The 27,752-nt window shown below is 34.8% G+C and overlaps 1 protein-coding gene across 1 annotated transcript; it reads left to right on the top strand.

The window, feature by feature from the left end:
* Nucleotides 1-1,301: 1,301 nt before the first annotated feature.
* On the top strand, nucleotides 1,302-27,434 carry LOC113228484 (putative inorganic phosphate cotransporter). The gene is made up of 9 exons (XM_026461808.1): nucleotides 1,302-1,425; nucleotides 12,279-12,478; nucleotides 17,619-17,855; nucleotides 19,538-19,747; nucleotides 22,634-22,801; nucleotides 24,199-24,415; nucleotides 25,078-25,199; nucleotides 26,300-26,419; nucleotides 27,054-27,434. Exons 1-9 carry the CDS (start codon nucleotides 1,308-1,310, stop codon nucleotides 27,276-27,278), a joined length of 1,617 nt encoding a protein of 538 aa, XP_026317593.1. The 5' UTR covers nucleotides 1,302-1,307; the 3' UTR covers nucleotides 27,279-27,434.
* Nucleotides 27,435-27,752: the final 318 nt, after the last annotated feature.

Raw genomic sequence — 27,752 nt, 5'->3', positions numbered from 1 at the left:
GTGAAAAGTAGCGACTTACGCTCTTTGGCTTTATTAGAATTACACGTTAGTTAAAGAGTTGGTAAAGAATAATGATAACATAATAAGTGAACGAATGAAAATGGCAAAAATGAAAGCATTTTCATTATCGCTGCAATGAATTAAGTGATATTAAGTTTATACACACTATTGAATTAAATTTGTAAAGATTATATCAGCGCACAAGGCAAATAAAATTATATGACTACCTATAGCGTAAAACATCATGATAAGGTCTCCAGATGTTTGTTTGAGAACTAATGCAGATAATTTTTGCAAACCTTCGGTCACGTAATGAAATTGAAATATTATTATTTGTTAATTGATTATATAAATGATTTAATTTAATGTTAATAATTATACAAATATCATAATGAGGTCATTTTGCAAAAATTGTAGTCGAAAGACAAATATAAATATTGTGTAATCACTACATGGCTACAGAACTACTTCAATCTTGATTCCTAACACATAGTAACTACTTACTAAGTTTATATACGCGTCTACGCGCGCACACACACACACACACACCAATTACGCTCTACTTTATTTTTCTTTAAATTTGTTTCCTTCATAGTTATCACTGTTTAACACTGCATCCGTACAGACTTACATCTTTTACTTATGATTATTATATTATGTATATTTTTTGTGCCGCCTAACTATACCGTGCCTCGTGAGACACATTGTTTTCTAGTTTAAAAGCCCGCGTCTCTCAACTTTGTTACGCCTTTCTTTTATTGTCCGACTTATTGTAGACCAATACCCATTATATTATTATTAATAAAATGTAGAATACAGTCATTGTTGGCAAATGTTTAATAAGTATGCAACTTCAACTAATACGTGATTTTATATTATTTCATTATAATTTCGGCATGTGTACACATATTAGAACATTTGACTGTACCTGTGTATATTTAGATTTCTGAGGAGATAATTTTCTTAATATAGATACTTGTGATAGCTCGCGTATGTTTACATAATAATTCTTTTTAACGAATTTTATATGAATCTGTGCTTCATTCACTATAACATTTTTGTTTGGGGTAGGCATTTTTTTACAAGTTTTTTTAAAAATTTATTTTATTTAAATTGAAATAAAATGGAAACCACATAGATTTGTTGTTAATTGTATCTTTTGATAAAAACGTTTCAAGTACGTCTGTAAGTTTTATCAGTATTATTTAGTAATATTTAACTGGATATATGTATATACATCCGGTTTGTGTCCAAGCGTTTATAATAACTCTACAATCGTGAAACATTTCTTTGTAGATTAAAAATATATGGTAAACATGGACGAAGAAGCGGAACCTCAAGCGCAGGCGCACAATCTTCTTGGTCAGAACACGCGGCCATCACCAAGACGAAAAGATAATGCTTTGACAAAAGCTTTAAGGTCATGTAAGTACGAAAATTTGGACTTTTAGTGTTAAAGGAAATAAACTATATCGATATTTCGGGAAAGATTTCGTAAAAGCCAATTCGATTGCTGTAGTCGGATTAAATTATCAAGCCCTCGATCTCTTTAGATGAAAAAAATACTTTTTATGTTATAAGTTTTTTATAAAAGAAACTGGCTTTAAAAGTTTGTGGAATTACATATATTTGCCAAGTTTTAATGACATCGGTTAATGGAAATTGGGTGTAATCCAATAAACAGGATTCATCCTCTAATTTGCCACCCTTAGAGCACTCCTGATGTACATCCTTTCCAACAAAAAATAATCATCGAAGCCGGGTAACAAATCTCGGAGTAAAAAAACAGTCGAATTGAGAACCTCTTCCTTTTTTAAGTCGGTTAAAAGTAGCTATTATTATTTTAAAAAGAAAGCGATTTTTTTACTTGCCTTAGCTTTACCTTGCGAACTTTGTGGTTCTTTTCGACCCTGAAGTATCGATATGGTATTCATATTTTTGGTTGAATGCGTAAGGACGGACGTAAAAGGCCGCAGTATTTTATCACTAATACATGTTATAAGAGTGTTGGTAATCTAGTGGGTCAATGATTGTTTCTTAAATGAGAGACGGATACTTCGATTTCAATTTGTGATTATTTAGTAGAAATTCTCTTTTTAACGGTGAAATAAAGTATCTCGCAAGTCGGTTTACAACCCTAGGGTGCAGCACGCGTGCTGTGCGCGTCTGGATCAGTACGCACCCGAAAACGTGTGAAGTAAACTCTCTCCTTAAAGGTCCATGCTGAAAGTCAGAGGTATAATAGAATGACAATGAATATGATAATGATAAGAGCACTATCAGTCTCGTAAGACTCAGCAAATTACTATGGGAAACGCGCTAAACGCCCAATATACGTTACAACGTAATATATAGGGCGTCCCAAAAATACCACGACTGAGCGATACTTTTGGGAAGGTGAGCTCTATACCTACCAGACAAAAATAATTTCATGCGGCTAAAAGTCGTTTGGTTTTCGAGATAATGGCATTTTTTTTAAAAGGTACGAGGTAAATTAATAATTTTTTTCACATTCTATATTTCTCAGTAAAATATTAGTATCTGGAAAAACCATGCAGAATACCCGAAAAATAAAAATAACAACAATCTGGAGCTAACCCTGGCAATAATAGCATAAAACCCAACAAAAAGTAGAGTTTTCCCAAAAAAATTCCAAATAATCCTATACAGCTCACATACCCACAGTGCGACACCTCCAATGAACACTACGCCATCTTTATTTTTTGGTCGTCTTCTGTTATTTTTGTAAACAGCCATATTTATTTGCCTTAGTAAATAAATTTAGTTGGCTTAGTGTTCATTGGAGGTATCGAGTGTCGCTCCGTCGTGGTATTTTTGGGGTACTCAGTATTCATTAGCATAATTTATTATGTAATATATTTTGGTGCAATTATAGGCACATGAGGCTTGTGAACATCTCACGGTGAGAGACGCAGTGGTAGTGTCTCTCTGATCTTTGCGATTTAAAGCTCTAAGTGACACTACAACTGCTATGGACAGGCGTGTCGCTTTACACCAGGCGCCTTGTTCGTCCCATCACTTGGTATAATAAAAAAAATGTGGTTCTTTGTCATCATATTTGCAACAATTTGGTTCTATTAAATTAAGCAATAAATTTTAAAATAATAATAATAAAAATAATAAATTTTAAATTGTTCTATAGTAAATTCTACACAATCCACTTCTACAAATGTAAACAAAAATTGTATTTCCTTTCGCATATTCAGAACGGTACTCATGGTAACCAGTTGTGTGGTTTCGATTTTGCATTAATAATACCTTTGAAATCATGTCAGCTAAAAAAATTAGAACCTTATACATATGTGTAACTCTTACGAAATAGTGTGATAAGAGAGTGTTGCGGCGTAGAAGAAGATATAATGACAAAGATAAAAAAGGGACCCTTAGGTGATGCGGGCATGAAAGGAAACTGATAAAACAGATTTATAATGTTAGTGTGAGTGGGTTTTAAGTTGGTACTGGCTAGTGCTTTCAGTCTCGCTGCATTTCTTCATCCCGGAAAAAAAATCGAGACTCGGTGCGATCTCGAAAATCCCGGGAAAAACGAGAATTTCAACACTCTTTCAAATAATTTACCAATGATTTTTGTTATTCAAGTGCGTCATACCTATAGGTATAAAGTTTTTATTTCACTAATTTTAATCCTCGTAAACGACAAATTTTGTTTTTTTATTTATTATATCAAGTGACGGGACGAACAAGTCATACGCCTGATGGTAAGCTACACGCCCGTCCATAACAGTTGCAGTACTAGTCAGAGCTTTACTTCGCAAAGATCTTAGGGGCACTGCCATTGAGGCCGTCACCCTGACAAGTCTCATGAAGTTGACAAGTCCCATGTGCCTGTAATTTTACCAGCATCCTCTTACCCTTCAAAACTGGAACACAGTAATTCTGACATTATTGCTTGGCGGCAGAAATAGGTAGGGTGGCAGTACATCCCTGGACGAACTCTTTCACAAGGCGTTCTACTGCTACAAAAATATTAACCGGAATCTTATTATGGTAGTGCCCCTTAACTTAATATGTGCTTTTTTGAAGACGACTGTAAAAATATTAATGATAGGTCTATCACACCTTTTCATGAAAAAAAAAATATTATTCCTCTTAACGTAAATTACATTTTCATAAAAACATTATGTTATCAAAATTTGTATATTTTTTGTATGGTTTTTACGTCACATAATGTCGATTTATTGTACCCGTGACTAGTTATACGGGCTGTTATCAGCGACAGAGTATATGTAGCTATTAAAACCGCTTCATCATTTTGTTTATTCAGCGTTTCATACAAAGTGTCCGTAATAGGTCAAGATAGAACGGACGATAAACTTTAACTCTAATGGATTTGTAACAATGTATTAAGGGGGATTTCTTGTAATATTTATTTATTTTTGATCGGTTCATATTTAAGCACACATAATATTACAACACATATAATATTATTATGACACATTTATATTATAGTGTAGTGTAGTGTAGTCCAGTTTGTCTATTCTATCGAGACCTTGAAATCCGGCAACAATGCCGATAGGGCTATCAATACTATCGATAGTACAATACATTCAATAGGCTTGATAATTATCAACAGTGTGATTTTAATAATTATTAAAATTTATGATTTATCGACATGGGAGCCTCTCTAAAAAGCAAAATTGCTGTTCGGTGGTTATTGCCCAACTGGGTACGTTATAAATTTTTTATTTGCACAAATAGAAACACGCTGCCAATCTATTGTTCAAAACTACTCATCCTGTATGTTGGTACTGAAATATATGGGTAGTGAAGAGGTATATTTATTCATAACAGGAAACTTGATAACCAGTCTTTTGTCTTTCGTAATCGATACTAAAAGCGGATCAGCTCTAGCATCAATAACAAGTATCACATTTTTTTTGCATTTTTCTAAATGGATCCATAAAAAGAACACTCATGTTTTGCATTATAAGCTTTGAAACAGTTCCATATTTTATTTTTTTATGAACATATTAGCTGACGCACAAAAACTGGTGGCAAAAATAACGACGCAGATATTTCGGTGTTGCAAAAAGTATAACATCAAATAAAATTACAGCTTTGGCGATTCTCTTTATATGAATGTGTATTAACTCATTTACGTACCAGTGCTTTAAATCCAAAGAACGGTTTTTAGGCCGTAATTCATTTGGATATATCCAAGCTTATGAACCTGGTTGGATATGCAGATTCTTTTCTCTTGACATTTTATTTACAGGTAAAGCAAGTCTTTAATCATACATATACAAAAGTACGTGGAATTACATGTAAATACCAAGTTTTATTGAAATCGGTTACCGGAAAATGCGCAAACCCGGACTCATTCCCTAGTTCGTCATTATCACGACTTGACACAGGAGATAATAAAAATCGGTTCTCACTAACCAAAGCCTTGAATTAAAGAATAGCAAAATCAACCATTAAAATAATTGCTCGTTATACTAAAATTTAGGCGCTATTTATAAAAATGAATCTTCATGCATGAACAGCCACCCTTAGAGGTGGATGATTTTCTTCAAAATTAAATGGGACCACTGTGGAGGTACCCTCTGAAAAAAAAAGAATCATGAAAATCAGTTCACAAATACCGGAGTTATCGCGTAACATACACATAAAAAAAAGATCATACACTCGAATTGAGAACCTTCTTCTTTTTTGAAGTCGGTTAAAAAGTGCTTCCAAATCTACACGTTTAAATTTGTTTATAGAAAATATTATTATTTCTATTATTATAAGTAATATAACCCATTGTAGGTTATTGTGGTTACGATATAACGTTACGTGCGTTATCTTAGTCACTCCCGAGCAACGTAGGTTTTGTTTCAATGTTATTTATATTTGTATTGCATTTAAAACAAGGTGTTCAAACGTAAACCGCCATATTTAAATGAAGGACTTATTTTAACTCGTCAATATAAATCAGTACACAGTACTAAAAAACCGACCTCAAAAGTCATCCATCCCCTGGTTCGCCACCCTTAGAGATGGAATATTTTCTTTAAAAGTGAATGGGACTACTATTGAGGCAGCCTCTTTCCAACAACAAAAGAATTATCAAAAGCGGTTCACAAATAGAGTTATATATATAAAAGTTATACACGTAACATACATAAAAAAAACATACAATCGAATTGAGAATTTCCTCCTTTTTGAAGTAGGTTGATAATTTTACTATGTGAATCAGGTCTTGGTTATTGTCCCATTGTTGTTCAATATGATGAGTGTCATACGATAATGGTAATTTCAAAATTAAAATCTTTACGATATTCAATGAGCCAAATATACAAAATGAAATGGTTGGTCATTTGGAGGTAGAAAATTCTGCTGAGGGACCACACCCTGTCATCGTGTCTAAAAGAATGGCGTCTTTTACCCTTCAAATAGCTATTTATATATTCTTTGGCGGATTTACCTGTCAGGCTTCTTGTCACTGAAGTCTTCAACCTTGTATTGTGGGGTATTTTGTATTTTGCAGCTTTAAATCTGTCAACAAGGTATGTGAAACTCAAACAAGATTAAAATAAAGCATGTATTTTTGCTTCGTCGTTTTATGTTAAATTTTCTGCTGAGTGTCAGACAGGGATACTACCACAACCTCATAAAACAATTTTACTTTAACCTTACATTGACTTTTCGTACCATGACGCGATTTAGCGAAACGCTTATTATAATGTTAAAACTATGATGTTTTATTGGCAGCTTTGTGATTATTCATTCACTCAGTTCGTACTATGACGCGACTTTACTAGTCTTATGTCAAATTAACAATCTTAAAATAGTTACACGGATGCAATGGAAACAGTATTATTTTCGAATTTATTGTCTAAATATTGATATGTAATTATTAAAAGTTAAGTTGAACTTATTTATTTACGTATATCTCTTCAATATTTTGTTTATTTTTTTATTTAATAGTACATAGGAAATAATTTCTCGTTAAATAAAATTCGCGATGTTTATTTAGTAAAATTATGACAGCGACATCTATATGCTTCTTGGCGACACTAACAGTTGACACAAGATTATAAATCCGAATTCACAACGTGAGAATCAAAACTCCGCTTGTTTTATTTATTTTTCTTCATGAAAATGCGGAATTGAAAACAATGTAATTTTAATACATTTCATTATTATTTTTCTTTTTTGACAGTAAAAATTCTTTGAATGTAATATTAAGTACTGTAACATTATACTACGATAGGACGATTCGGAATATCAAAAAATAAAGAGATGGCATTATATATTTCCTATAGCGTTATTTCTTTCCAATTTTTAGTAAGGAGTAGACAATATAGGGAAATCATTCGTTCTTTTAGTCACTTTAGCAATAATACATTACTTGGTTGATAGGTTTGTCATGATACGAATATCAGTAATAATAAAATAAGCTTACATTGAAATAAGATTGTTGTTTGAAAGGTTATGGTATGCCCCCAGATAATACAGATACATTATATTACAATCTACACGTTCTCATCCAAAAAAGTATTTCGGGCAAAAAATAACCTTAGTCACTCAAATGTGTCATCCACGATGACACGAGACGCGTTCGTCGATGAAAAATTCTGCTGCCATCCAATCTAGTTTATTATTTTTCTTTTTTTCTATATTAAGCCTATTTAGTGAACTTTTCCTTTTCTTGCAAAAAAATAAAAATAGAACTAAATGGATATTTTGTTTATTGTGCTGTTGAACAGGACAAAATATAGTAAAATACCCTAATTACGAGTAATTAATTATAAGTAGCATCTATTGTTTCAAATAAATTTTCAGGCAGGATTTTACCTTTTAATTAAATGACCATTCGCTGTGGAGATCTCTTAAAACTTCGGCTGTTTATATTAAATTAACATTCATAATGTATCAATATGAATTTACTCAAAATCTATGATAGACAATTTGTTTCGCCATTCAGGGCACGTTATTTTATATTTATATATTATCTGACATAGTGAAATAAAACTAATTGCGTTAATGCATTGAGTACATATCTTCACAAAACTACATAAGAGCTATAATCCAGTAAATTCTAATAACCGGTTTGCAAAATAATGGGCCACCGGAATTAAACCTAACATTGTAAATATCGACAAAGCATTCTAAGTGACCACTTATTTATACATGTAAGTGCCGTAGCTGTGTGAGAATAAATTAATTGTGGGCAATGCATAGGTAGGTTTATAGTCCTGTAGTTGCAGAATGACACAAAAAGGTACCTGATGTCATAGGAGGTATTGATATCGTACTTATGTAGTTTTATGACCTATTTGTATACGTAGTAGCATGAGTGTTGAGTCAAAACGTGTTTATTCTTATTCTTATTTTATTTTTAAGGGTATACTAAACCAGCAAAATCAGAGTGTATTCGCTCGTGTATATGTGAGTATGTGTATGTGTGTGTGTGTGTGTGTGTGTTATAATAAACTCCTAAACATGTGTAATTTTTACTTAAATTATTTACAAAAAATGAAAGTCTTCCAATTTTTTTTCCATTTATAATGGTCATAGAATTCAAGAAGAGCCTTTAATAAAAATAATAATAATAACGCACACAGTCTACACAGCCTCGCATTAGGGAAACCCTGTGTCGCGGGTGCCATAGACACACACATAGACAACCACAAATTACACCCAAACTCACGAGAGAAATAATTGTAGGCCATACAAATATTTCTCCCGGCCCGGGAATCGAACCCAGGACCTCTGCGTGGCAGTCCGGCATGGTAACCGTTCGACCACAGAGGCAGTTAGAGGCTTTGTATGTAAATAATCTTTATTTCATAGGTAAGCAAATTACACTTGAAATTAAACTCCCCTACTCATTCGTACGGCGGATTTCTCTGAGAAGAATCAACAAGAAACTCTAAGGGTTGCTCTTTGTAAATAAAGAATAGTAAACATTTATCATTTCCAGTAGGTATTTATTTCAAACATCATAGAAAAATACTTGATTCAATTATTTTATTCATGTCAAGTCTAGGTCCGTGCTCTTTGCCTATACCACTAATACACATGCGTGACGTAGGTATGTTCGTGTCATTCTGTACTACATTTTAATTCTAACAGTAGCAAAAATACAAAATGAAACTACTTTTCGGATCTAAATCATAAACGTTTTGGAACTCAGCGATGACCATGGGACTTGTAAAGAGCCCGAAACAATGGTTTGTTTGAAAAAACAAATCAAAGTAACAATCGCGAAAACCTAAGTTTTAGCAAAAAAGTAAAATTTACAAATGTGTAAGTTAAAATCTTCCTAGAGCTTATGTAATCCACTAAGTTCTGCAACGGAAACATCGTGTAGGTATATTCCAAGTTACCCAACATTTTCTGTCCTGTTATTTCCTACTGAATAATTCAGTTTACGTAAAGAATTCCAACAGCCTAGGCACTACCTGTTTAATGTAGTGACCTAAATAAAAGCTAGTTGAATGTTTGTACTGGTATTGATGTTTAGATAAAATATGAGGACACTTAACCTAGAGTATTTGATGAAGTGGGGTATTAAATCTTTGCATCGTACATATTCTTTACTATAAATAAGAATATAAAAGCTAGGTATGCTACTGAGAATGCATATCAAATAATGTTAGATTTTTGTTGTGCATACTGCTTAGTGTTTTAGGCAGAGGAAACAACAGTTACTTGTTATGCAAGGCTGCAAAGTTGTGGTTTGACGCAAGTGCTTGTACTGAAACCTAAGCAAGCGAAGGAAGCTTAGATTGAATGGTTCAAAAATAGATTCCTGAGCGTAGCGAGGGTTTCAAGACTCGAGACGCCTAACACCTTTGCTGCCGAGCGAAACACACAACTTTTCACCTCACTACAGCGAGGAAAATGGTAGATGATAGAAAACAATTGAACTATAAAACATCAGTTTTTTTAATTAGAAGAAAAAGTTAATCTTCGGATGCGTTCTGAATTTACAATTCATCAATTTTCATTTTTGCTTGTACTTTTATTTTGTGTGATTATTAAAATTATTTTAGTTCTTCGACGAATTAAAATAATTTAATAAACACAATTAGTTGTCATTGTCAATTCAATGTCAACAATAATAAGAATAAAATATACCAACCATAGATTTAGAATATATGATACCAACGGATTTATATTTCTATTTCTATTTTCTTAATGGGGGCCACTAGGCTTGGGCCAGTGTCAGTTTCGATTAACGTTGTCAGTTAATATTGTTCAATAACATCAACGTTTTGGTAGCAGCAAGGTATTACATAAATAAGTAATGTACGACAAATCGCGTAGTTGAACGTGCCATTATCTTTTTTTTATCGAAAGAAAAAGTTTGGTGCACCACGTGTGCCAAAAACGCTTTTGCGCGCAGATTTCTAATGAGAAAGAAAGCCTTTCCGAGCTAGTGACGTAAAAAATATGTCGACAGTTAAATTTGAAAACCCTCATAACACTTTTTTTGACACTGATCTTTTTTTCTTTCTTCAAGTGCAATATCGGGCAATTGAAGCTTGGAATATAATTTAGACCAAAGGTTCTTTATTTATCTTTATTTTGTGTCATAGAGATGGATTTGAATCTTATGTTGACACATCGCACTTAACAACTGACACAGTAATATCTCAAAAATTGCGTTATATTATATTTTACCGCAAAATTGCGTGATATTAATAATTTATTTCCAAAATTTTGCTATATTTGTGTGTCATTCGTATACGATTTAATTTCAAAATTACTGGACAACACTGTCGCTTTGAAATTAAGTCGGTAATATTAATATAACTTACAGCAATTTGGAGATAATACTATGTTAGTTGTCATGTGCAATATAAGATTTATGTCAAGATTTATGACATGACCCCGTGCAAAATAGATTAGTCTGAAATCCGACGACTTCGGCGACTCATCGGTTTGCACTATGAACGTTGGAAAAGGAGGTCCCAGGTTAGACCGATTTGTGAAATGTACATTTCTAAATTTATTCTGATCTGGGTATTCTGGAAAATGCCCCGGAGTAAAATTCGTTGCTCTGATACCTACTGGTTTGAGAATAGGTAATTAGTGTGGGAGTCACGCATATTATCATTATTATAATTTTAAAGATTTAAACATTCGCACAAAGCGTTACGCTTCCACGTTTATATGACGACCGGCTATAGAGTGGAATTCCCTGCCTGAAAACACATTCCCTGAATGCTGTAACTTGAGCCTTTTCAAGGCGAGATTGAATAGGCATTATTTAAACGTGCATACTCCATCGTCGACCTCATTGTCACTTTCTACAAGTGAGATGGAAGACAAACGCGCACTTGTCATATAAAAAGAAATTAATATATATATTTTTTTAATGAAAAGTCTTTAACGATATCTACAGAGTCAATAAAGACGTCTTTCTTAAAAGCTGTTTTCGATGTACAGCATGGAACTCACAAGTTATATTATGTAAAAATTGTTGACAATTTAAATAGATCATATTGTTACCTACAATACATTGAACACTGTAGTCCATTGTATTCAGTTTTAATGACAACTTTAGTGTTTGTACTAAGTGGTGTAATAAAATCGTCTGATTTTTTTTAGAATACCAAGTGACATAACGGAACAAACAAGTCGTGCGCCCGGTGGTAAGCGACTCGCCTGTCCATAGCAGTTTCAGTACCACTCAGAACTTGAAGACGCAAAGATCTGAGAGGCACTGCCATTGCGCCCGTCACCTTGAGACAAGTTGACAGATATCATGTGCAATTTCACCAAATGTGTTCAACGATGATATGTAATGGTAGCACCTTGTGAAAGAGTTCGTCCAAGTAAATAAAAAAATGACTACCTTACCTATTTCTGCTGCTAAGCAAGTAATTCGCCTTTCGGTTTTGAAGGGTAAATGTGCTGGTGAAATTACAGGCATATGAGGCTTATAACTTATGTCTGAGTGACGGATGCAGTGGTAGGCCCTGTAGATCTTTGTGATTTAAAGCTCTGCTGGCACTGCAACTGTAATGGACAGGCTTCGTCGCGTACCACCAGCCTTATTCGACTCGAATCAAGTGTTTTTATTAAAAACATATTAAATTCTATTTTATTGAAGTAAAAATTTGTGCTTAAAATTCTTTCATGTAGCTTAATAGTATTGTATTTTTAAATGTGCGCAATGTTAGATTGACTATATTGCTTAAATACTTAAATAGAAAATGGACAAGAAAAGAAAGAAATGGCCAAATTATTGTGTGTGAACATGACAATGAAGATCTCTCTCAAACTATTATTGTTTTCAGGCTGCGTCGTCCCTCAGCGCTACGTCCTTGGTGTAATGGGTCTTTTAGGAGTATGTAATGCATACACAATGCGTGTATGCCTTAATATGGCAATCACACAGATGGTTAACAGGACCAAACCAGATGCACCACACGGGATGGATATATGTCCTAGTGATGATGAATTAAGTGGCAAGAATTCTACGCATCATGTTAATCCTGTGAGTATGATTACTTCTTTGAGTATAAATGTAAATAATAATTAGAACAAATAAAAAGTAGACTATATATAGAAACAAAGGCATATAATAAAAAAGTAACGAGGATGGTCACTTTCCTCCCCTTCCTACCTTTAGATACCACAGAGTACATACACCTCATATTGATGGTCACATTGACGGAACGGCAACAAAGCTAACAGCGAGCCGTTCGCGTTTATAAACAGTTTGAATGTATTTAAATACGAACGTACGTTACGGCTGTTTTATCTTCATCAAAATGGGAGAAAGAGACGAGTTTCAAAACTTTATTACAAAAATGTCGAATTTTCAATATAATACGATTTCATAACAATTTATTTAGAGATAATACATTTAAAATATTTTATTGTATTAATTTATAGCAATGTTATACACTTATTATGTTAAGTCTTTTCTTTTAGATTCTTGACTCAGGTATAATTTACTGTTGTTTAGTATTTTATAAATAAAATCATTAATATACGTAATGATCACATTATTTACAAAGGTATACAATACATTCACTTGCTCTTACAAAGGCACTGTGCACGTTAAATCAGATAATAAAATAGTACATAAAAAGTGATGGGTAACCCTACCACTTCAAGCACATATTTGCGCGTATGCAGACAGTCCCTTGCTGTACGTAGTAGGAGTAGGTAAATAAGTTTCTACTGTTATCCCTATCTACCGACTCGAGAGGTAGGCTTTTTCGGAGATACTACGGGCTCGACGGCAAGACTACGGCACGGCGGGCCTCCGGGTCAAGCCCTCCGCCAGTGATACGCCTTTACGGGCGTCTCTGGCAGGCCTGGACTCGGGTAAGGACTCGCTGGAGTTTGTGGTTAGATGCAGAGACGGACATGTTTGTCTGTGTGCCGGGGCGTCTGTCTCGTGAGCAGCTAGCGCGTCTTAGTAGCGGTCTAGTTGAGGACCTGTATGCGAGGAGACGCACGGGACACCTGAGTTGCCCTTTATGTTAGAAGCTATGTCTGGACATTGTCGCAGGACACTGCGACTGGCATCTCCGGCACTAGCCCGGAGAGCTAGTAGAGGATAAGCTAGATATCCTCCAGTCCCTCCAGCCGCTTAGGTTATTGAGAACTGGAGAGACGTCGTTTTTTGGCGTCGGGATGTGAGCGTGGCTTACAGCTCCGCCACCAATGAGGAGATTTGGTAGTGGACTCAGAGTCGACGGCTTAGCAGTGGCCACTGCTAGTTGTGAAATGCGCAACGGGAAGTGAGCGTGCCTACAGCTCCGGTACCTATCTGGAAAATAGGGAGGGTACTGTACGTGCACCCGGGGCGGCTCACCCGACGCACTGGCCTTTCGAAGAACCGGATGAAGTCAAGTGGCAGAGGTCGATGACAACCCTGTGCATTGGCTGATCTGGGGTCAGAACCTGAACTTGTAAGGTTCCTGTGCGCGCACAGGTTATAGTGTCCTGCTCGTATGTCCTAAGGGTAGGTAGGGAGGGTCACTATAATCAAAAAACTAACGTTTCCCCGGTTTCTCACTAGGGAATTCTCTGTACTATGAGTACCAGAGCAACGAAATTCACTATGAGGTACTACCCAAAACACCCAGACGGTGAATTGGACCTCCTCATCCAACACCCACATTATAAACCATTGGGCCACCGACGTTTAAGTAGATAATTTATACTTAAATAGAAGAGTCATGAGCATTATATCTAAATAATGCCTATTAACTTTTGCTGAAAAGGCCCAAATTATAACGTTCAGGGAATAAGTCTGCAGGCAGGGAATTCCACTCCATAGCCGTTCGTCATATGAATGTGGAAGTGTAACGCTTCGTTTGAATCCTTGGAATATTTACAACATATAGCTGGAACCCAAGCCTACGTCTAGTCCTCCGAAGATGGAAACGGCGATTAAATCGTGCAATTCCATCGCACATTCTCTGTGACATATCCTGTAGAATACCGAATATTATACCAAACGAGCCCTATAGAGGGGCTCTATAAATAACGAGCCCTATACTCCACCTACGGTGAGGTCGGGCTCGGCCTGCGGCGCGTGGTCGTTTTCAGATTACGGGGTGTGCTTATGCTCTTCGGTGGCACAGTGATTAGTACTATGGGCGCTTGATGAGGAGGATCCATATTCTTGTTTGAGCCAATGAAAAAATATTTTTAAGTTGGTCATGGTCAGGGTATTCTGGGTATTGCCTTCAGAATTATCGTTACTCTGGTACTCATAGTTTGGGACCAGAAATTTGAAGTCATTGTCTAACTAGAATCTACTTATAACAGAGAGACGGTCGAGATACAACATCGCTATAAGTTGTATAAAGATATTATCTCCACTATATCGGGAAGTATGCCTTACATTTTGAACAATTGTGAAATCTAGTCCCAGTATACTACCTACGTAAGGTGGCGTGCGGACGCTTCGATACTATGACTTTAAAAAAATTAACATAGCTCTTTAATGGCGGCCGTATTGGTAAATGGAAAAAAGTTAATTTTGATTGCAAATTATTATTAAACACCCATAGGCTCCCCCACATGCCGATTTTCAATCGAATTAGAGCAAATTTTCATCTGCCGCCAAAAAACACTCTATGGCAGCCATATTGAAAAATGGCGAAGAACAAACTTTGATAACAAATTATTATCAAACACCCCCATATGCCAATTTTCAAATGGATCAGCAACTTTTTTGCTACCGCCAACGAACGCTTATATGACGGCCATATTTGAAAATGGCGAAAAACAAATTTTGAGCACAAATTATTATCTTATATTATTATCTATATTATTTCTAGTGGCCTGCACATGCCAATTTTCAATCGAATCAGAGCAAATCTTTTTCGGCAGCTATTTTTAACGAAAAAAAAAAACACTTATATGGCAGCCATATAAAAAAATGGCGAAAAGAAATTTTTGACCCCAAATTATGATTAAAGACTCCTAAAGACCCTGCCAATTTTTAGCCAGATCGAAGCAAGTTTTTCTTTCGCCGCCATTTTGAAATCGCCATCTTGAATTTTTTTTAACCCAGGCAGTTGGCCAATGTTACCCTCTATGACATTCCTTCAAACACCTGCTACCTATCTCTAATAGTTTCCGTGATAGGAGGCTTTGAAGTTTGTATGGCGGCCATCTTGTTTATTTGAATTTCGAACATTTACTTCCCGCGGAATTTGACCAGAGTGTATCTCATAAGAATGCACAAAAATTCCCTCCATGTATTATAGGTTTTGCAGGCCGTTGATCACTGGTTTACATTTTCCACATTCAGGTCTTTTCATATTTGGTTCTTTGCCTTGGAGCCTATCCGCGTACAACGGTGTAAATACCTTTTTTGTACCATATCGGGAAGTACGCGTTCTATTTTTCTAAGTGAGTCTAAACTTGTAGCTTTATATGTATAATGGTACGATATGTACGTACAAAAGATAATTCTGATTAAAAGAAGAATTTAAAGAGAAACTGTCTTCTACTTCTACTTCTGTTCTCTACATTACTGTGTACCGTTAGCATAAAAACAGTGAATAAACTCTTTCATTTAACCTTATTTAAATGTGATACTTACTCATATTTATTGTCAGTAAAACCGCATTTACTTATAATTAACTTGAACTTACAAATAATGACATACATTGTACATAACTCACAATTAGCAATAAATAGCAGGATTTATGCACATATAACAAAGTTAATCATTTAAAAAACAACATTTATTACTAACTCTAACATTATAGAAATAAGGTCTATAGCACACTAGATAGAAAAGTGAGTACATTTATGAGTTACGATAACATGACAGTTTAATTAATGTCCTACCTCAATGAGAATATTGTAACAAAATGGTAGAGCGCAGTAATTGGTCTGACCGTACGGATGAAACAATGGGAACACATGTTTTTCGGAGTGACCATGACACAATTTAATGAACTAAGTGACATTTTATAGTTCTTAATCTAAACGCCTCTAATACAATAATAAATACGTTGCTGGCATGTCAATCTTCATGAAGAAACAATTAAAAATTTGGTTTTACTTGAAAGAACAATGAGATCACAAACTGTAACTACGAGTATTACTCACATATGAATATGTGACTTTGTTATATTATATCCTATCGTTCTCTCGTTGCTTGTTCATTGTAAAGTAAAATGACGTACAATATGTCAAAACTATAGAGATAATTCTGTGATACAAAAAGAGCAGTAAAACGTCAATTAAAGTAAACAAAACGAAAAAAAAAACACCAGTAAATACATATTACATTCCAAGAGTAAATACAACAAATGCTCTATTTGTAGAAGTGCATTTTATTTAAAGAACATTTGTTATGAAATGCCGTAGTAGTATAATGGTTTCACCTACCGCCTCTTAAGCAGAGGCCGTGGATTCGAATCCGTGTTCGCAGTTCTGAGTTTTTCGGAATTTATGTGCGAAAAATTATTTCGAAATTTACCATGAACTTTTCGGCGAAGGAAAACATCGCGAAGAAACCTGCACGTCCAATCCGCATTGGATCAGTTTGGCGGACGATGGCCTAACCCCTAGCCAGAGAGGTGACCCATGCTCAGCAGTGGGATGTATAAATGAAATGTTAAATCGTCTGTATTCTAGGTTAAATAAACCAAGTGTACAACATGAAAATTGTAAGATATAGGCAGGAAAATGTTCTACAATTGTTTAGTCCAAAATGATAGCCTGATAATATAATTGAACATGTTTGTTTTCAATTTGTAAATATACGCGTTATTTAAAATTCAAAGAACATGCGGGTGGTTTCGCTGAAACTTTGGGACTAAACTTTGTCTGGGATTTTTTTTAAATGCCCTTTCTTTTATGTAGTTTATTCGGAAGCCTTAGTCACGTTAGAATCGCCTCCTCTTGATATTAAGTATAAATATTAGACAACATCATATTATGGAAATCAGAAACAACGACCAAAGATACTCAGAATCGAGACAATATAGAAAAAGTTAGTTTTTATACATTGTCTCCATCGGTGATCGAAGCCGGGACCTCATAGATGGCGATTCCATGAAAATCGGTGTACAAGACACGACCACAGAGATCGTCACAATCTTTTTTTATATTATTATGATGTGAAAAAACCTTCTTTGTTTAATTTTCAGAACGCAATATTCGACTGGGACGAACAAACACAAGGTCTTATCCTCGGCGCTTTCTACTACGGCTACGCGGCAACACAAGTTCTTGGTGCTTACTTAGCAGAGAAATATGGGGGCAAATGGACTCTTGGTATTGGTCTTCTCAGTACTGCCCTCTTTACATTCATTACACCGAAAGTTATCAGAGCAGGTGGAGCTGTTTGGTTGTTCGTACTACGAGTTATGGCTGGAATGGGTGAGGTAAGCGCTTTCATAATGAAGTGGCCAGAAAGAACTATTTTATCAAATGCTTGGACTGAATTTGGCAATAGTGTAGAAGTTACTTATTGCACTGGGTCAATAATAATCAATAATAATGTGCCAGACAAACATATGAAATATCTGGTATGAAATGAAGGACTGCTCTGTACTAACCATATCGCACTTTAACGACCAAACCAGGACCATTTTAGAAAAATAATTTCTAAATATAATAATAAAACATAATATAATAAATAAAAGAGAATTGAATCCGGGACTTCCTCGGTCATTCTCGGAGTGTTCTCAACCTAGACAATTTCCGAGACAATTTTTATTATTTAAATATTCAAGTATATTAATGTAGTTTTTAAATAATATTTCACGTAAATTACTTGAATATTAAAAAATTATTTCCATAAAAAAATCGAATAATAAATCTTGCCACGGAAATTAGGTAGTGAACACAAGTCCGAGAATGACCGTCCTCGTCTAGCGTCCACAAAGCAAACTGTTTTGCAACTGAGGTCATCAAAATACAAAATACTCCTTGTTGCAAACAAAAATAAAATACACAGACAAAAATTGCAAAAGACACGATACAACAAGATTTGTAACTGTGATCAAAAGTCGCCTTCAAATTAGACGCTGTAAATTGTAAAGCGCTGCAGTGCGCCACGTCTAATTTTCATACAATATTTAGTCTGCGAAAGTGGCGCGCTTATGACGCGACTGTGGCGCTGCAGCTGTGCTTCTAAATATTGTACGAAAATTAGAGTGACGCGGCTGTAGCACCATTGTGGCGCCAATGTAACACTTCTTGCTATAAGCGTCTAATTTGAAGGCGCCTCAAGAAGTTGAGAAACTTACTAAAAACTTACGCGTTAACTTACTAAATATAAACCTTAATAATACAATTTAGGCGCAATTTATAAAAACGAATCTTCATGCGTGAACAGCCACCCTCTGAGGTGGATTATTTTCTTCAAAATTAAATGGGGCCACTATGGAGATACCCTCTTTCCAACAAAAAAAGAATCATGAAAATCGATTCACAAATACCGGAGTTATCGCGTAACATACATACAAAAAAAAACAGTCAAATTGAGAACCTCCTCCTTTTTTTGAAGTCGGTTAAAAAATATATTATAAAATAAAGAATTTCAAATTCAAACAAATAAATCCGGACACTCGTTCAAGTTATTTATATAGATTTATTAGTGGTATCTTTATGCCATGTTACACTTACATTTTGGTGCACCAAGACGCGCTAGAATCTTGAAAGAGGATTTCGTCTGTTTATAAGTAAAACCAGATAATTGACATTTCCCACAAAGTCTTTAATTTATATAGCTATGATAAGAAAATAACAATCTATCTGCAGTTGAAACTCAATAACAAAAAAGCTATAAACTCCATAACAGTTTTATCTGCAGAAAGACGGTGATTTTCTTACAACAAGTATATAACTTGGAGATTTTTTTTTGTGGAAAAGGTCACTTATTTGTTATTGGTACATCTGGTAACTGCTAATAATAACTATGTATTAAATAGTTTTCAATTTGTACACCAGTAAAAAATTTCATGCAAATCTGTTTAGTATAAAAACGTATAATTACTACTTAGGACTAAGTTACCGCGAATATTTACATTGTAAAAAATTTTGCTTATTGTATCAATTTCAGGGTCCTACTATGCCAGCTCTGATGATCATGCTGGCGCGGTGGGTTCCTCCACATGAACGGGCAGTGCAAGGAGCTTTGGTTTTCGGTGGAGCTCAAATTGGGAACATATTTGGGTCGTTCATGTCCGGTATCTTACTGGCAGACGACAGAGATTGGGCAAATGTCTTCTACTTCTTTGGTGGCTTCGGATTGCTATGGTTCGCATTATGGGTAAGAAGATTCTGTAACTACATATTTTCATTTGCTAGATTACGTTTTCTTCTCTTATGGTATCTTCAACGCCGACGATTAGAACTTGAAATGAAATAATTTTATTTGCAAACAAACAATCAGATATGATAAAAATGGTCAAGCGTGTTGTGCCATGTTTGCCATAAGAAAACTTTAGACTTCCATTTTATTGTCATAGCGTTGTAACAATTTCATATAAGAAGACATTCATTAGAGTAGCAAAATTATTGCAACCCTAATGAGTGGTTGCAGCATTAGATTTGTGTAACTGTATTATTACAATGACATTGGATTTATATCGTATATCAAATTTCAAATCGATCGGATCTGTGGAAGTAAAATAAATATTCATTGTATGCAAAAAAGGCAAAAAAGTCGATAAAACCCAAAAAAAATTTTAATTCATTTTTTGTTATTCTATTTTATTTTTGTTTTAATTTAGCTTTATCTTTTTTTTATTTCTTACTGTGTATTATTGTGTCGTGGCAATTTGTAATAAATGGTTTCTATTCTATTCTATACTATTCAAAAACAAAGATCTGCAATAAGCACATAGAAAAATTCGTAAGGTCTGCTAGTTCGTTCCGTGGCTTATTTGGCATAGCGTCTGGCACGGTTTGCTGGAAGACGTTGGTTCGAATCCAGCGGATTGAAGGAATTTTTTTCTAAGTGATCGAACTTATTAATAATTTTTCTTTCTATAATTTAGATAATTATACTTCTGCTTATCATATCGATGGCATATACCACATGCAATGCTTGCCATTGTGGTGAAAGGGTTTGCCAATCGGCGTAAGTTACTTGCAGATTGTTAATCTGGGTGTGTCAGATGTAAAGGAAACGAATGGTACGTAGTCGTGCGGGGAGACTTTTTTTGTGCACCTCCTACATTAACTAATCGTAAAACATAAACCATCCCGATTAAATTAGCCTTCCAATATAAAAAAAAAACTGCTCCAGCCGTTTGCGAGCTATGATGCTACAGACAGGCCACAACCTCAAAATTCGCCTGTAAAAGAAGAGTTAAGAAGTACTTTGCACATATTATTGTAATGTTTTCATAGTAGACACAGAAATGAGTCTCCAGTGACTGTTATAAACTATATTATAAGATTTTTTTCACTATAAATACAAACAAAACAAAACCACGCCGTTTCGCGTCAAATATGGTTTTCGCAATGGCGGCCGCCCGCGCCCATTAGCGTTCCGTTGACACGATGATGATGATATCAATTTATTTCTTATTTCGATAAAACTAATTCTTGCAAAGTAAGTTTTCTAATGAAATAAATTAATGTTTCTCTAACATTATTATGAAATTTTTACGTTAGGTGCAAAATTTAGTACTTGGTATTTGTATCTTTTATAATTTTGATATTTGGCATTAAACTTAACCTGTAATGATGTCTATTAAGACATCGTTACAGGTTACTATATAACTTGTATAATCCTATTCTGTTCTATTATATTTCTAGCGTTTAATTGAAATATAATAAAAAAGCAACAAATGACAACAACAATACGTACACAAATATTTGTAATAACTAAGTGACGGGACACGGAACAAGTCGTGCGTTTGATGGTAAGCGACACGACTGTCCATAGCAGTTGCAGTACCACTCACCAGTACACGTACGCTTCAAAACCGGAGCGAAGTAATGCTAACATTACTGCTTGGCGGCAGTAATAGGTGAGGTGGCAGTACTTCCCTAGACGAACTCTTTCACAAGGAGCTGTACTGCTACGAAAACATTGGCGATAGCGCTTACTTATTGGATGCTTGTACAAAAATTAACACCTATAGTTTTGTTATTTAAATTCTCAATTTAATATTAAAATACCATAATGTTATTTTCACACTTCTCATGAGCTAATTTAATTGACACACAACTGTTTACATGAACTAACATGCATTTTGCATTTTACTTAAGGTCTTGTATAAATATAAACACTTTCACCCTTGTCTGAGATAGATAGGGACTATTGACCTCTAGTTGCGAATATACTTCTTTAGCTCTCTTCACCTGCAACGGTTTTTCATACAAGCTCGTTTATTCTTGTTAAGTTAGATCTGCTGTTTTTATATAAAGATCGAACAAGCACAAAGAAAAATTCGTTCGATGCGATCCGATCCGATCTTGTTATAACCACGATGAGGCAACCGACACTGGTTCATGTCTAGTCGGATCAAGCGCCATACCTTTTCTGCCACCCAGCAGTAATGTGAGCATTATTACGTTCCGATTTTGAAGGGCAAGGGTACTGGTGTAATTACAGGCATACCTAAGGAATTTGTCTACTTATCTCTCAGGATGACGGATACAGTGGCTAGCCCCTCTGTACTTTGCGATTTAAAGCTTTTACTAGAACTGCAACTATGATGAATATGCGTGTCGCTTATCACAACTTGGACGTTCTGTCACTTGGTATCATAAAAAAATGGTGACTTCAGTTCACTCGTGGTTATCATTACCATCAACTTTGCCCGCTGAAAGAAAGAAGATAGAAAGAAAAATTGTATATCCTGTAAAAGAATTATAGCATAACATACACACATTTTATGATTAGACAAATAATTGGACTAAGTAACTAAAATAAATTATGTAACAAAAATGGCACTATAGAGCGTGCGCTGTGCTATTACGAATCCGTCATTGACTCAGTTCATTATCATTCACTCAAAGTGCTACGGTGATGATTTTCAGTGAATCCGGTGACATCACGTAAATGTAGTCCTCCCTTACCTTGTCCCATGTACGACGATTCTGAGTTCAGAGTGATTACTGCCAGCGACATCATCGATATTGTCAGTTTAGTCAACGGACATTTTTCTTTCATTTATTTTGTTTTTGATTTCCGTTGCAGAGTCTTCTTTGCTACAGTACACCAAACACACACCCGTATATCAGTAAGAAGGAATTAAATTATTTGAATGCAAACGTCACTTCAGCTGACAACCAGGGAATTAAAGATCCAGTGCCTTGGAGGGCTATTTTAACATCTGCACCTGTTTGGGCTTTAGTTTGGGCCGCTGTAAGTTGCGTTTCGTTTTTTACAATAGTTGTAATTGTCCGGACTGGAAATCCGCGTTTGGCATTTTGTCGTTGACTGGATACCCAAATAATGTGATAACAATATGTATAAATTTTTAACTTCTGTTTCTTCTTATTGTATCGATAGCATACATTATAATACGGAGTTCTTAGGTTTTCGCGATTGATACACATAGAAAATGAAACAATTTTTTCCGATCTAAATCGCGTTTTTTGTTAATTAACCAACGTTTAGAGCCCTTTACTGGTCTCTGGTCACGGCTCACAGGCAATGTCTAGCACATAGCAAAAAAGTTTCATTTTCTATACACTATAATGCTTGCCATCGCGGTGTAAGGATTTGTCAATCGGTGTAAGGTACTTGTTGATTGTTGACGTACAGCCCCGTATCTTTCCATATTCGTTTTAGATTATAGTAACCCTCCCTACCGACCTTTAGAGACCTATACGAGAAGGGCACTATAATCAGTGCGTGCACTAAAACCTTCTAAATTCAAGTCCTGACCCCAGATCAGCCAGTGTACAGGGTTGTTGACGTGCAGGAAAGGAATGGTACGTCGTGCGGGAAGACTCCTTTCGTGCACCCCTACCACCTAGCCCTACTTTTTATCTAGTAGTCACATAAGGCCATGCAATGTCAAAATCAAAACAAAACTTTTTATTGCGTTGAGAAATAAACATGAGGATCCTTTGGGTCGAAAAGTACGAGCTAACTTGTACATGAAGTCAATTGCACATATACAATAGTTTTTTGGATCGCACTTATTATAAATCAGTTAGAGTTGAATTTAAAAAGCTGAGCGCGCATAACTAAATACTTGAATATATGGAGCTATGCGTAAACAACGTAAAGCAAACATTCTGAACGTCAAAGAACAAAGCATGCTAACGATGTTCTACAAAGTTCTATGAACTTGGACGCGGAAGTATTGCATAATTACTATGTTAACCATGACGATGACCTTGACTTTGTAAAATATTTAACTCTACTTAAGTTTATGCACGCTTGGTGTTCGATTAAGGTCGTTTTGGAGTTGCTTTTGTACATCGATTAAAATTATGTAGGACACAAAGTATTCATTTTTATACGTTAAGCCATATTCCATAATTTGTTTTTTCATTCAAATTGAACGCTCAGGGGATCGCACAAACTATAAAAGATTTTCCTTCATCAATTATTACATAAAGTGCGCAGGCGTAACTTATTCTCATTTTGTCGATGGATTTAATTTATTGCGATTATCCGTTCATAAATATCTCACTGAAGGACTCGAACCATTATCGTTCACAAACGACTTGGGAAACTTACGTAACATACCCTTCAAATTTATGTTTTATCTGTAAAACGTTAATATCAATGTGATTTGTTCCATATAGGTTGGTCACGACTGGGGTTACTACGCTATGGTTACTGATCTTCCAAAGTATTCACACGACGTTCTCAAATTTAACATTCAGACCACTGGTACCCTCACCTCTTTGCCGTATATTGCCATGTGGGTTGCCTCTTTCATATTTGGAATCGTATGCGACATTTGCGTTAAAAAAGGATGGCATACCATCAAGACTGGAAGAATTATTCATACTACTATTGGTATGTAACAATGATCATACTCGGACGTTGAAATCAATATTATCATTAAACTCAAATATCGCTTTTCCAAATTTAACGGTATTTTCTAAAACTTAATCGTCATTTCCTTTAAGTTGGCTTTTTGTTTTGTGATGGTATTGGTTTCAATGAAAGTTTTAAATTGTCCGTTATCCAAGATTACTTGGATGTAGACTATGATTACATGGTTGCTGTAGGTCATGCTGTCTCTATTTTGGTACTGATGGTATTAAGTAACTTTATTGCGTTACTTCACTTTATTAAGTTTTCCCTTAAGATTAGATTACACGTTTGCAGAAAGCTCTCAACGATACTTTTTCTTTACAAACTCTTGAAAATATTTGAATTTTTACCGACGCACGGCGAGCAGTCCATTCAAAGTGCACAATTTCGAGAGAAAATTATTCGGCGTTCCTTAACCTAATAAAAATACATTTCTGCAGGTCGTGACAAAGCCTTAATTTTGACAATTTACCTAAGATAATTAGAGGTCTAAGGTCACTATGTTGTCTAGGAGAAAATTATTAAATTGGAAAATTTTGCACGCGTAAATATGTAGAACTGGCAAAAAAGAAAAAGGATAATTAGAAAGATAATTGCGCTTCTTTTAATTATTGAAATTGATCCGTTTTAAATATTTTCAGCTGCTACCGGACCGGCCATCTGCATTATTCTGGCATCATACGTAGGTTGCGATAGAAATGCGGCAATGGCGTACTTTGTGCTGTCAATGGCTCTTATGGGAGGTTTCTACAGTGGAATGAAGGTGGACACACAATTTTTAATTTATCTGTTAATTTTAAAATATATATTTTATTTAGCTTTCAACATTACGTAACGTTTATCCATGCGTTGTAATTCAAAACGACTTGTTTCAGCGAAATTCACAATACCTTGTTTTGAAAATCTTACGTTTAACAGAATAGGAGAAATAATAAAACAGTACAGAGTACTAAAAAAACCTACCTCAAAAGTCGTCATTCGTCCCCTAGTTTGCCACTCTTTGAGGTGTAATATTTTCTTCATATTTAAATGAGACTACATCTGAGGTACTCTCCTTCCAACAAAAAAAGTATCATCAAAATCGGAGTTATCGCGTAAAATGTATAAAAAAACATACAGTCGAATTCAGAACTTCCTCCTTGTTTGAAGTCGGTTAAAAGCAAACGAAAATAATGCTAAACTTGTGTTAATTACAATATTTGTTTATTGAATATTACCATGTTTTGATACTCCACAGTTACTTATTATTATTGATACAGAGATCGAACAAAAGGAAAATGCCTTCTTTCTGACTGAACTCGAACCAGCGTCTGTTGCCATGCCGTTGCCATCACTCTTAACCAACTAATCGGTTCAGCTAATCTTTTAAATTTAAAAAATTCTCTGTGTTTGTTCCGGATCTTTGTATTGAGTTTATACGGCATATTTGCCTTCAGTTTATGGTAATTTGTTTTCATTTACAATATAATAAAAATAAATAATAAAATAAGTAAATAGAGGTAGATGGCAGGTAGCTATGGAAAGCAGAAAAAGCCACGGCTACACCGCTGAACCAATATTGATGGATTTTGCTATAGAGATAGAAGGGAGAAGGACATAGGCATCTTTTTGTCACAAAAATACGTCTTTAAGGGTGTGAAATAGGGGATGAAAGTTTGTACGGAGAAACAATAAAACTATGAAAATTGTAGGTTGCTCGAAGTATATAAGAATAATAATAAGTATAGAAGAATAATAAGTGTATTATTACAGCTAATAAAAAATAAAAACAAATGAACATTTCTTCATAGAGGAAGTATTTTTTTTTCTTTTCTTAGTAAGTTTTATACTGTAGATGTTTATGTTGCCATGGATTCATTTCAGGTGAACGCACTAGATCTTGCACCAAATTATGCCGCCTCATTGACATCTCTTGTTAATACAACGTCCACACTCATCGCCGGCATCGGTGTACCCTACATTATTGGGTATTTAACACCTAATGTAAGTATGACCAAGCTATTTTCAACCTTTAGTGTTGGTAGTGAATAATTTCAAATTTGAAATCTCGATTCATTTAGTTTTCTTTGTTTATTTCTTTTAATGTAATTTTGTAACTGTTCGTATCGTCGAATTGCAAGTCTTTGATATTACACAACCATCATCAAAAACCCTGATTTTGCTTCTCAATTAAGTAGTGGTCAACAGTGAGTTCATTTACTTCGAAAAATGAATAAATGAATTTTTATCGTTTTTCATATCAAATGGAATTTTGTCATATTAGCTAAATGGCATATATCTTTGTTACTACTTACGTCATTTTTTAAATATGTTTTGTCAGTTTCTCGGGTATTGTACTTTTCGTCCTGAGTTCTCAGGTTTTCACGATTGCTACATAATATTGGAAATAAGATTATTTTTCGGATCTAAATAAGTGTATATTTGCTTTTTTCATATTAAATTCGTTTACCAGTAAAGAGCTCGAAAAAAAAAGAACCAGAACCAGTTCTATGATCACGGCTGTTTGCGAGTCAGTGACAAAGAAAATTCATTTTCAATTTACTTGACATCTTTATTATTGAGGATACGAAATGATTTTTATATTTTCATTAACGTCCGATCTGAATATTGATTTCAGCAAACCTTAGTGGAATGGCGAGTAGCATTCTGGGTATGCTTCGCTGTCCTTGTTGGCACAAATATTATCTACATCATATGGGCGGACGGTGAACAGCAATGGTGGGACGACGTCAGAAAATATGGACACCCACCCGGTTGGAAACATAAACCTCTCATCCCTTGGCAAGAAAAAAAAGAAGAGACAATAAATCTTAATGATGAGAAGGATAGAGATAAAGAGTGATCTTTCCAACATTCATAATAATGTAAAACTAGAAGGCAATTGGTAACGAAGATATTGAGAGGTTCCTCAAGGAACCATGTCGAGACCAACATTATTTAACAGTGATTTGATTTGGGACGGAAACGCAAACTGTTGTAAAATCGTTGTTAACGTTATTTTTATTGGTTATAGTTGGATGTATTCTAGCTTTTTGTTTGTATGTTAATGAGACATGGTCTTTTTGTATTCAACTTTTATTAATACGAATATACTCTTTCATTTAGGATTGCATGTGTAAAATAAGTTGTGATTGTCACTTATAATTATCTAGATTGATACCAGTGAGCCTAGTCAGTCTTAAATAGCAGCATAAAAAAAACAGTACAAAATAGTGCCTTGAAATAATGCCAGTTGTTACTTACTGTTCTTATATATAAAAGAACTAGTGATAATGATTGTATTGTAAGTATTTAGTTACATAAAAATAAACAAAAG

Source organism: Hyposmocoma kahamanoa, unplaced genomic scaffold (assembly GCF_003589595.1).
Source record: "Hyposmocoma kahamanoa isolate Upper Pololo Valley unplaced genomic scaffold, ASM358959v1 232, whole genome shotgun sequence".
In the NCBI taxonomy this organism is placed as follows: domain Eukaryota; kingdom Metazoa; phylum Arthropoda; class Insecta; order Lepidoptera; family Cosmopterigidae; genus Hyposmocoma; species Hyposmocoma kahamanoa.
This window is presented reverse-complemented; position numbering and strand designations above follow the sequence as displayed.

Coding starts and splice junctions, on each gene's coding strand:
- LOC113228484 (XM_026461808.1), top strand. CDS start 1,308: ATGGTAAACATGGACGAAGAAGCGGAACCTCAAGCGCAGGCGCACAAT. Junction 17,856..19,537: donor TTATGGCTGGAATGGGTGAG/GTAAGCGCTTTC, acceptor TATCAATTTCAG/GGTCCTACTATGCCAGCTCT. Junction 22,802..24,198: donor GGGCTTTAGTTTGGGCCGCT/GTAAGTTGCGTT, acceptor TGTTCCATATAG/GTTGGTCACGACTGGGGTTA.